Here is a 12,320-nt window from a genome sequence, read left to right on the forward strand (position 1 = left end):
GCAAAATATCAAAAACATTTTCCCCATTTAAGGGAAAGTTCAGAAGCATTGATTTGTGTTTCTGATTCTGTTTAAGGGTCCTGCTCCTACCTGCCTCATTTCCTTATAACTGTGGTGTTTGAAGTCAAGGTCATCTGTTGTGGTGACTTCATTTCGCCTGTGATAGTAATTGTTCGGATCTGAAAGTAAATGAAATACGGAATTTAGACGCCAGCTTTTGAAGCTCAATAATATTACAGGTGTAAAGCAGGCAGTGTGAGGACCTCTTTTGATGAACAGAGAGAGTTTTGAAGGATTGAGTTGGGCCATTTTTCAGGCTCATTTAGCAGCTGCCTAAAGCAGGTATTCGGTACATCATTTACATATCACTGAAATTGGGATATGCAATGAGCAGGGCATATGTTGGGCCCTCTGCCTTGCTCAGATCCTGCAGCTGGTGAGGGACTGAAGGTAGTCTTCTTCAGAAAAACATTTTTAAAGATTCTTCCTGTGGAGCAAGAAAGTGCAGAAGTGTTGCCCCATACTCCAGACTGGTCTGGATACGCCCAATCTCACAAACAGCCCACTGCCATCTCCAACCTCCCTCCCAGGTCTTACCTTTGACCACCATCAGCATGGTAGCCACTGAGAGCATCTGCCAAAAATGTCGCTGAGCCCCAATTAATTGCCTCTGAAATGGTCAGCCATGCCATTCTTCTATAAAGACTCTTCCCCATTGTGCAACTCAATGGTATTATGTTTGCTTGGTTGCACTCTTACCCATTTACCTGCAGTCTCCTGCAATGGATTTTCTTTCCAAGCTGTTCTGTCTCAACTAATTTACTGCCTTTCTGCCAGGAAGAATAGAAAAGCAACAGATTTAAATGGAGGGAGATTGCAGAACTCTGAGGTACAGATGGATCTGGGTGTCTTGGTACATGAGTCACAAAACATTAGTATGCAGGTACTGCTCGTGATTCGGAAGGCAAATTGAATGCTGTCATTTGTTGCAAGATGAATTAAACATAAAAGTAGGGACATCTTGCTGCAGCTGGACAGGCAATGGTGAGCTACATTTGGAGTATGGTGTCCAGGATCAGCACCATGGGGGTTACCATTGACCAGAAACTCAACTGGGTTAGTCATTGTGGCGATATGCATCACTGTAGATACACAAGGGGTTAATGTAAGTACACGTAGTCTAGCTAGACACTAGAGGGAGCACCAGAGACATGACACACAGACACTCAACCAATAGGTCAGTAAGTTAGGACACGACCAATGGGCATTCACGATACGCACAGAGGTGACACTACCACAGGAGGGCATTACACCAACCCATATAAAAGGACACAACACACATGATCTTCCTCTTTCCAGTGGAGACATTCAGTGAGTACAGACACAGGGTTGATTCAACATTACACCCACCACGTGGATTGTAGCAGACTGGTTTGTCAGTCTGAGTAGCTATAGAAGGATTAACAGTAGTGGCGCACCCGAGTAGAAGAATTGTAAATAGTTTAATAAATGTGTTGAAGTTATCTCCACGTCTGAACCTTCCTTTGTCAGAGTGCACGTCAAGGAAGCCGCTTATGCTACGCCAAGAGCATAACAAGGCAAATCTTACAGCAACATATAAAATCCTGAGGGAACTTGACAAGTTGGATGCTAATAGGATGTTACCTCCAGTGTGAGAATAGAACCAGTTTAAAAATAAAAGGGGTCTCCCATTTAAGACTGAGCTGAGGAGAAATTGCTTCCCTCAGAGGGTCATTAGTTTTTAGAACTCTCTTCCCAGAGAGCAGTGGAGGCAGGCTCATTCTGTATTTTTAAGACTTAAGTGCATAGATTCTTGACTAACAGGGGAGTCAAAGGATATTGGGGTAAATGGTAATGAGGTTGAGACCACAAGCAGATCAGCATGGTCTTATTGCGTGTAGGAGCAGGTTCGAAGGGCTGAACTGCCCACTCCTGTTTCTGAGTCCTAAGTTTGTATGTCCATATACTCCGTGGACGACCAAATCATTGGCCTTTCTTCTTTCTCGTCTGCATCCTGCCATTTTGTGACACTATTTGTAAACTTAGTGTAACCTTCCATGTGTACACTGAGAACAAGCACCCAGTTCTTTTTCCACTGCCTCTGTTTTTGACGGACTGCTTGTCTGCACAAAGAATTGGATGAGCCATAATTTCTTCCATTTAAACAACTGGATGGTTTAAACCATTTCCCTCACCCCTGCCACAAACTCTGGATCACTGCCACCATTTCCATTCCCCAACCTGGCTAGAGGTGACAAAATGTTTTGTCAAAACATTCAATTCTAGAGAGACTCCAGAGGCATAAGAAGTAGAGATTGTGTCATAGAAGTGAGGCAATGGTGGAACGTGAACATTAGGATGAGAATTTTAAAATGGAGGTGTTCATCAATCATGAAATGAAATGAAATGAAAATCGCTTATTGTCACAAGTAGGCTTCAATGAAGTTACTGTGATAAGCCCCTAGTCACCACATTCCGGCGCCTGTCGGGAAAGACTGGTACAGGAATTGAACCGTGCTGCTGGCCTGCTTGGTCTGCTTTAAAAGCCAGCGATTTAGCTCAGTGAGCTAAACCAGCCCAGAGCCAAAGTAGATCTGTAAGCATCAGCATATTGAGTGAATGGGACAATGTGGGTTAAGGCATGGACACCATAATTTTGGATGAGCAAAAGCCGATGTACTTTAGAGGATGGGCAGCACGGTGACACTGGGCGCGATTCTCCGCAAATGCGGAGAGTCGTAAAGGCTGCCGTGAAACTGGCCGTGTTTCACGGCAGCCTCCACGCCCCCTCCCGGGACCCGATTCTGCTCCCCGGTCGGGGCTAGCAGCGGGGCCCCGTGAACCACGGCATCGCAGGCTTAGCGAACGTCGCTAAGCCCGCGTGCCAAGGGTAATGGTGGCTGACGCACACGATGACGTCAGCCGTGCATGCGCGGATTGGACGGCTCCAACCCGCGCATGCGTGGATGACGTCATCACGCATATGCGTGAAACCCACACATGCGCGGGCCGTCATGCCCCTCAGCCGCCCTGCGGACTGATCCAGCGGGGTGGCGGAGGAACAAAGAGTGCGCGGGTTTCGGACCCGCTGCCTGCGATCGGTGCCCACCGATCGCGGGCCCATGCCACGCTTGGCACGGCTGTGGTGCGTCCGTGCCAATCGGTGCCATGGTTCTCCAGAACGGCAATTTGCGGCCGTTTTCACGAACGGTGAGAGCAGGTGTGTTTGCGTTCGTGAAAACGGCCGTAAAGGCCTGGGAACTCGGCCAATCGGCTAGGGGAGAATCGCTGTTCGCCGTAAAAAAACAGCGAACAGCGATTCGTGTCGTGGGGCGGCCGTGGGGGGGGGGGGGGGGGGGAGAGAGAATAGCGGGAGGTCGGGAAAAATGTCGGGAAGGCGCTCCCGCTATTCTCCGACCCATTGTGGGGGGCGGAGAATCGCGCCCACTGTGTTTAGCACTGCTGCCTGACAGTGCCAGGGATCCAGTTCAATTATGACCTTGGATAATTGTGTGGAGTTTGCACATTCTTCCTGTGTCTGTGTGGGTTTCGTCCGCGTGCTCCGGTTTCCTCCCATAGTCCAAAGATGTGCATTGGTGGATTGGCTATGCTAAATTGCCCATTAGTGTCAAAAGGTTAGGTGGGGTTCCAGGAATAGAGCAGAGGAAGAGCATTCTAAAAACTAATGACCCTCTGAAGGAAGCAATTTCTCCTCAGCTCAGTCTTAAATGGGAGACCCCTTTTATTTTTAAACTGGTTCTATTCACACACTGGAGGTAACATCCTATTAGCATTCACCTTGCCAACTTCCCTCAGGATTTTATATGTTGCTGTAAGATTATCTCGCAGTCTTCTGAACTCCAATGGACACAGGCGCAGCCTGTCTGACCTTACCTCATAAGATAACCTTCTCCCTCCATCTCAGATATCAGTCGAGTGAGACTTATTGGGAACTGCTTCGATTGCAGTTATATCCTTTCTTAAATAAGGAGACCAAAACATTTTTATAAATTCATTTGTGGGTTGTTGGTATTGCGGGTTAGGCCAACATTTATTGCCCATTCCGAGTTTCTCTTCAGAAGGTGGTGGTGGGCCTGACAGGGTGCTCTTTCAGAGAGTCGGCACAAACTCAATGGGGCAAATAGCTTCTTCTGCACTGTAGGGATTCTATGATGGGGAACTAGTTGGACAGCAATTGAAGCTGGAGGTGAGAAAAGCATAGATGAGAATTTCAACAGTGGATTAGCTGATGCAGTGATAGAGATGGGTGATGTTATTGAAAAGATGATTAATTATTTTTGAGATGGAGAAAATATGTGGTTAGAAACAGGACCAAATAGGATGCGAAGGTTGCCGTGTGAATCAGTGGTCGGGGAGGAGAGTGGAATTGATTATAAAGCTTTGTGGCAGGATCAAAAGACATAGGAGCAACTCAGGTTCGATTCCCGGCTTGGGTCAGTGTCTGTGCCGAGGCTGTATGTTCTCCCCGTGTCTGCATGGGTTTCCTCCGGGTGCTCCGGTTTCCTCCCACAAAGTCCCGAAAGACGTGCTTGATAGGTAAATTGAACATTCTGAATTCTCCCTCAGTGTACCCGAACAGGCGCCGGAATGTGGCGACTAGGGGATTTTCACAGTAACTTCATTGCAGTGTTAATGTAAGCTTACTTGTGACAATAATAAAAATTATTATTATATTGAGGAGGGAGAATGAATGGGGGTAGACATTCTTCACCCTCCCCTCCCAGAAACCATGTCGATTGGAGCCAATACGCTTTTCACTGACCTGCCATAAGTGTTGCAGGGGGTACTAATGAGGTCCCGCCCCCTGGAGCTGCCAGCCAGTCTGATTGGCTGGTAGCTCCATCAGTCCCGGAAGCACTAGGAAGGCATCAGTGGCCATTGCTGGAATTGCTGAGAGGAAAGGATCCCAAGGCTTTGGACCCCAGAGTAGGTAAGTCTGGGGTCTTGAGTTCGGAGTTTTGGGTAGGTTCAGGAAAGGGGACAGTAGAGGCGGGGCGGGGAGTTTAAGTGAGGATGCAGGTAGGAAGGAAGGGATGGTTTGACCTAAGCGGGTGAGGCTGGCCCATGATCGGCAAAGGGCAACCCCCAAAGAGCAAGCCCTCTTGCCTTCCGCTCTTCCCTTTGAGAACCTGAGGTAAAAAATCGGGTTGCTCACTCCCACCCTGCGGCCAACGCTGAAAGGTTTATGGCTTCGGGAGTGCATTTTCAGGATTAATTGGCTTGACAACAAGCTGAGTTGACTCTTAGTTGTTTATTTAAATATGGTGGGCTGGCTGCCAATTTTGGCGCCCGCCCATTCCCCGTATTATAGGGGTCAGCTCTGGGGTGGGCACGAAGATGGTAGGATGGGTGCCCACTTCATTTTGTGTGACTCCCCCTCATCATCCTCCGCAGGGGCAGGTAAAATTTATTCCCCAGCCTTTACTCTTCCCAATGTTTAATTGGAGAAAGCAGAGAGGGAAAACCAAAATAGGCTGCAGACCTCTATAATAATAATTTATCAAATGGCACAAAGCAACCAGTACTTACAATTTTCTACTTCAATATTGGAGCATACACATATAATCTTTAAGAAGCAAACTTTACTGCTATTTTAGTTTCTTTTGTGAAGTGCTTTGAAGGGGGCAGACAATTTAATGTTATCTTCAGATCTTCAGGTCATTAGTTCTATAGAGAGTTATGAACTGTGATTTAGACCACCCACCTCTGCTCTGCTCAGTAGGAGTTATAAGTTATTTTAGTTACAAATATTAAATGGGAAGTGGTGGCACGGTGGTATTGTCACTGGATTAGCTATCCAGCGGTTCAGGCTAACGCGCGTTCAAATCCCACCACGGCAGCTGGCAGAATTTAAATGCCAATCAATAAAATCTGGAATTCTAAAGCTCCTCTCAGTAATGTTGTAAAAACCCAGTGACTACATTAATGCCCTTTAAGGAAGACAGTATGGCTCATATGAGACAAAAATTGAAGAACCACCCAGCATCGATCCAGGCACCAACATCGCACATTCAGCCCTGTCTGCCCTGAATATCTGAGAGCTGTCCCACAGACCAATCAAGCCTGACAGACGTACACACGGAATTGCACCATACATCACCATCACCACTTCTGGGTGGTGACTGGCACTATTTAGAAGTCTTGGATGTCCGATCAGGAAGGATTTGGAGTCTTCAACGATGACTCCGGACCCCATGTTGGCATCAGGTCAAAGATGGGCAAAGAAACCATCTGTTGATTACCACCTGACTTGGAAAGAGGTTGCAGTTTCTTCACTGTCGCTGGGTAAAAATCCTGGGATTCCCTACCTAACAGCACTGTGGGTGTAGCTGCACCTCATGGATTGCCGCAGTTTTAGTGGCAACTAGGAGCGGGCCATAAATGCTGGCCTATCCCGTGGCATAATTAAAAAAATTGTGCCAAGACATTGACCTGCACATAGTCAATTAAATGTGAGACACTCGAGGACAGCAGGAATCCATAAGGAAGTTTAGCTCTACTCATTGCTGTCAGAAACTTTGGTCAGAATTTTATGTAACCTCAGACGTGGGAAGGCAGTTGGGGGTTAGTGATGGTGGGGGGTTAGTGGCAAAGTCAAGTTAGTTGCCATGCCAGCGGCATCATATCAGTCACTTGCCCCAGCCACTGTAATTTACCAATGGACAAGGAGGTGTTAGGTGGCCTGCTCACCCATGGGGCAATTGAGGCCCAATTTAGTCAACCAATTAATGGTTACTAACAGAGTAAGTGCTACCACTGGGATGTTACCTGTGGCAGGCAAGACTCACATAAGGGGCGGGATTCTGTGACCCTGAGGCAAAGTATTGACGCCGTCGCGTTTCTCGACGGCATCAACATGGCCTCAGGATCAGCAATTTTGGCCCCTATAGGGGGCCAGCAAGGCACTGGAGCGGTTCACGCCACTCCAGCTGCTGATCCTGGTGTGAACTGGGCGCTGTGGGATCCGCGCATATGCAGTGGCACCGGCGTCAACGCGCGCATGCGCAGTGGCTCCCTTCAACGTGTCGGCCCCGACGCAACATGGCGCAGGGCTACAGGGGCCGGCGCGGAAGAAAGGAGGTCCCCAGCCAGAGATACTGGCCTGCCGAGCGGTGGGCCCCGATCACGGGCCAGGCCACATCAGAGCCCCCCCCCCCCCCCCCCCACTCCCCTGGGGTCGGATCCCCCTTCCACCCCCACAGGCCGTCCCCAGACCCTTCCACGCTGAGTTCCCGCCGGCTGAGAGCAGGTGTGGACGGCGCCGGCGGGACTCGGCTTTTTTACGACGGCCGCTCGGCCCACCCCGGGCCGAGAATCAGCCGGGGGGCCACGTAGAGCGATTTGCGCCGGTCATGGGGATTCTCCAGCCCGGCCCTGGGCTGAGAGAATCCCGCCCCAGATGTCTAGGCTGCCCAGCAACAGCTTTCAAGCCTGGTGGTTATGTTGGTGGGGTTGGGTACCCCCTGGTTTGGCACCCTGTACCCATCGTAAGACCCCCCAAACGTTTAAACATTTTCCCCTCCTTCATGTTCTCCCATTTAGCCTCTCAGCCCTCGCACCATTGCACCTCCACCCCACCCCAGCCTGTCCTTTGCCAGCCTGTTCTTTGTAAGATCCCTAACTCAACTCAAATCCTTGAATGCCTTCATCAGGGACTGCCAGATTACCAGCAGCGGCAAGCACTCGAAGTGGTGCTGAAACATGGCAGCGGCCAACCATTTTATTGGTGCACTTCAATCCATTTAAAGGCCTGACGATTGCTAAATGGCTGCAGGGTGAACTGGACAAACTTAGGTGTGCTAACCACTGACTTTTATGTCAGGTCATGGACACTGCCTTCATGCAAAAAATTCAGCCTTTTGTTTTTCTACAAAGCCCATGAGCGCAGAGTAACTGAATACAGTGGCTCTGCTACTAAAGGAAAATAATGTGCAACTTCCCAGAAAGTCCCATCTGTTACAGTCTAAAACTACTTATATACTTATATGGTAATCAGGCAAAGTCAACATGGTTTTGTGAAAGAGAAATCATGTTTAACCAATTTACTGGAGTTCTCTGAAGAAGTAAAATATGCTGTGTATAAAGGGGAACCGGTGGACGTACTGTATTTAGATTTTCAGAAGGCATTTGGTAAGGTGCCACATCAAAGGTTATTATGGAAAATAAAAGCTCATGGTGGAAGGGATTACATATTGGCATGGATTGAAGATAGGCTAGCTAACAGGTAACTGAGGGTAACCATTACTGGTTGGCAAGATGCAATGAGTAGTGTCTCACAGGATAAATGCTGGGACCTCAAATCTTTACAAATGACTTGGATGAAGGGACCAAAGATACGGTTGCTAAATTTGCTGATGACACAAGGTAGGAAAGTAATGTGTGAAGACGGTACAAGGTGACAACTAAGGGATACTATAGGTTAAGTGAGGGGGCAAAGTCCTGGCAAATGGAATTTTATGTGGAAAATTTGAAATTGGTTGCACTTCAAACCATTAACTTTTGGCAGGAAAACAAAACTTTCTGGGCGTGATACAATGGCCATATGCAGTGCAGCATATCTTGTGGCACAGCCTAATGTGCAGTGTAGCATCTCCTGTGACACAGCCTAACATGCAGTGCAGAATAGCCTGTGACATGGCTTAACGTGCAATGCTGCATATCCTGTGACACACCGTTGTGGTGATATGCCGATTGGCTATATCATAGCCGGTTGGTGTGCAACCTCCAACCAGCGAGTGACAGTACAGACACACCTAGACCAAGATCATGTGACCTGTGACTCGGATGGAAAGGGAGACACATCTGGCCATCTTCAGAAGAAGATTGAGAGGGTAATAAGACATACATGTGAATGGTTAGTCCAGGTGCAAGTTCTAGAGGAGTAGTTAGCAGACTCCATGATAACGTGCTCTGTATCAGATTGCTATCTTACCATACGAGACTCAATAAAAGATTCTGGTTTGGACAAGTTGAAGTGTTTGGTGAGTTCCTTTGTGAAGTACAAAGGACCAAACACAACATGGTACCATGAGTGCTGAAAATTTAAACGTAGCGACAGCAGTGATAATGTTAGGCATTCAGCTTGAAGACCAGTCTGGTGAACTGCAACCTGAGGTGACGCAACACGTAAGAAAATGCTGAAGCTCGAGATGGATGGATTAAGGGCCCCCCAACGTTTCAGATGTCCGGTAACGTAGCTGAGAACTGGCGGCTGTTCAAACAGCAGTTGGAACTTTATGTTTCGGCCGTGGGCCTATAGGCCCAGCCTGATGAAAGGTGAATCGCTTTGCTGCTAACAGTGGCAGGTTCACAAGCGCTTGAACTGTACAACTCGATTGTGTTTGATAATGAGGAAGATCACAAGAAATGTGATGAAGTGATGAAGTACTTTGATAAGCATTGTTCCCCTAAGAAGAATGACACGTTTGAGCACTATATGTTACGTATGCGTAGCCAGAGACCTGGCAAATCGTTTGACAGTTTTGTCACAGACTTGAGGCTTAAGGCCCAATCTTGCAACTTCAGTGACCTGAAATCTTTGCTAATCCGAGACCAAATTGTCTTTGGTTAACTTGATGATAAGCTTCGGGCGATATTATCGCGGTAGGAAGATTTGTTTCTGGAATGTGGGCGGCATTGTGGCACAGTAGTTAGCACTGCTGCCTCACAGCACCAGGGATCATGGTTCCATTCCGACCTCGGGTGACTGTCTTTGTGGAGTTTGCGCATTCTTCCCGTGTCTGCGTGGGTTTCCTCCGTGTGCGCCTGTTTCCTTCCACAGTCCAAAGATGTGCAGTTAGGGTTAATTGGCCATGCTAAATTGCCCTTAGCCAGGGTTCCGGGTATAGGCTGGGGGTTAGGCCTAAATAGGATGCTCTTTCAGAAGGTCAGTGCAGACTAGATGGGCCGAATTGCCTCCTTCAGTACTGTAGGAATTCTATGACAAAGCAACCTGCTTGAATGGCATGGCATGGTAGCACAGTAATTTGCACTGCTGCCTCACAGCGTCAAGGACCAGGGTTCAATTCCGGCCTTGGGTCACTGTCTGTGTGGAATTTGTACTTTCTCCCCTTGTCTGCGTGGGTTTCCTTCGGGTGCTCCAGTTTACTCCCACAGTCCAAAGATGTGCTGGTTAGGTGGATTTACCATGCTAATTTGTCCCTTAGTGTCCCAAGATGGGATAACGGGGATAGGGCAGGGAAGTGGGCCTAGGTAGGGTGCTCTTTCAGAGGGTTGGTGCAGACTCAATGGGCCGAATGGTAACCTTCTGCACTGCAGGAATTCTATTCTATGCTCACCCCAGCCATCACCTTCAACATCCACTCCCTGCAACAGTGCGTACCATCTATAAGGTGCACTGCAGCAACTCACCAAGACTCCTTCGACAGCACCTCCAAACACACGTCCACCAACCTAGAAGGTCAAGGGCAGCAGATACATGAGAACACCACACCCTGCAAGCTCCCATCCAAACCACTGACCATACTGACTTGGAGTGATATCGCCGTTCTTTCACTGTCACTGGGTCAAAATCCTGGACCTGCCTTCCCAGCAGCACCGTGAGTGTACAGAAACAACGAGGTTCAGGAAACTGACTCTACCAGATTTTCAAGGGCAATTAGGAATGTGCAATAAATGCTGGCCTCGCCAGTGATACCCACGCCCCACAAAATAATTGAGAAAAGTAATGTACTTGGAATTTGCCAAATTAATAGGAACAGGTGAGGCAAGATGAAAGAGAGCACTTTAATTCTGAGGTTTAGTTACTCAAAAGATTGTCCTCTAAATGTTTGGCAGAAGTGCAAACTTTGTATTCCAGTGGGCTTCCATAAACTATACTAAGATGCCTTTATATTATTGCTCCTGGGGATCCTGGACTGACAGTGCTGCTGAAAAGAATTTAAGAATCGATTATGTATAAACACATCGAGAAGCCTAGTTATCTTTCATTGCCTTGGGGAAGTTGTTGTCATGGCCAAATATCATTTCACTGTCAGGTGAGTGAAAGGTGAATTTTGTGTTCGGGTACCTTGTCAGGCATTGTTCCACAGCTTAATTCTTTCGTCACCTTACAGTAAAACATTCAGCCCTATGCCCTTCCCGAGATAAAACTGTAGCATTTAAATAGAAACACTGCCTCTCTCTTTTTCTCTTGAGCAATTCGACCTGGGTATCTTCCTATCAGTTCAGTGGAGGAGGAGGAGGGGAGCTGCTGTCTGATCAGATAGCTCAGATCGCCCGAGATTTGCTCTCACTGCTCGGTCTGACCCTGGGCAAAAATAAGGGGTATGATTTTACAAAATGGGAACTGGCTTCCACCGCGAGCGTGTAGGCCACGTGTTTCCTGATGCTCGCAGTGCCGAGAAACACAAGGCTATAAAACGCGACTTGCATTCGATAAGGGGCCTCAATGGGGAATGCACAGCTGAGGACACACATAGCCTCGTTTTGTACACTGAGGAACTCTGCTCCCCGGAACTCCTGAGGGTAGCGAGAGATCGGAACGCCAATTTTAAATGGTCTCCCGACCACCCCCTAAGCACTATGGGAGGACCTCTGCGCACCCCCCCCCCCCCCCCACTCTTCCTCACAGCCCCACCCCCAACACCCACATAGGGCACCCCTGGCCCGATCGCACCCATGTAAAAAAATACCAGCTTGGCACCTTGGCAATGCAAGCCTGGCAGTACACCAGCCAGCTGACATTGCCACCTGGGCACCTTGGCAGTGCCAGTTTGTCATCCAGGAGGCACTGCCAGGGTACCAAGTTGGCACCAGTAGTGCCAGGGTACCACGTTGCCCAAGGGCAAGCACCTGGGGGTCTCCGATCCACTGGGACATCCCTACAAATGGAGTTTTGTCTGGTTTTCTTTTTTATGGAGGTCAGTATTAAAAGGCGCTCACCCAAGATCTCTGAGATGAAGCAGATTGATCACACGCCTCAGGTAACTCGGGAACCTGCACATGAAAGTGAGACTAGATGTCTCGCTTTAATATGTAGACTTACTAAAAAGTGAGCATCGCAACAGCGTTGCACGTCGGGTAGATCCCAGGAGTGGGGTTTCCTGGCTTTTATCGGCCATGCTGAGCTGCGGTGAGCTGCCTTTCGGGTGCAGTGTGGCTGTAAAACCGCACCCAAAAACTCCATGATTTACAACTACGAGTCTAGCTCCTGGTTCTGGTGTTTTGCACCTTGTGCAGCCCCCTCATCCAGGCCCTGACTGCAGACAGCACGTTCCTGATGGTTGATGTTAGGCGCACTAACTGGAAGTTTCTCA

At 48.4% G+C, this 12,320-nt stretch overlaps 1 protein-coding gene across 1 annotated transcript in view; it reads right to left on the reverse strand.

Annotated features, from left to right (window-relative positions):
• Positions 1–12,320, reverse strand: part of cpxm2 (carboxypeptidase X (M14 family), member 2) — a 259,608-nt gene that overhangs the window by 104,751 nt on the left and 142,537 nt on the right. Inside the window, exon 7 of the mRNA XM_038773322.1 lies at positions 91–179. Coding sequence (XP_038629250.1) covers positions 91–179 — 89 coding nt within the window. The remainder of the gene's footprint in view (positions 1–90; positions 180–12,320) is intronic.

The sequence above is a fragment of the Scyliorhinus canicula genome, chromosome 16 (genome assembly GCF_902713615.1).
Source record: "Scyliorhinus canicula chromosome 16, sScyCan1.1, whole genome shotgun sequence".
Lineage (NCBI taxonomy): Eukaryota > Metazoa > Chordata > Chondrichthyes > Carcharhiniformes > Scyliorhinidae > Scyliorhinus > Scyliorhinus canicula.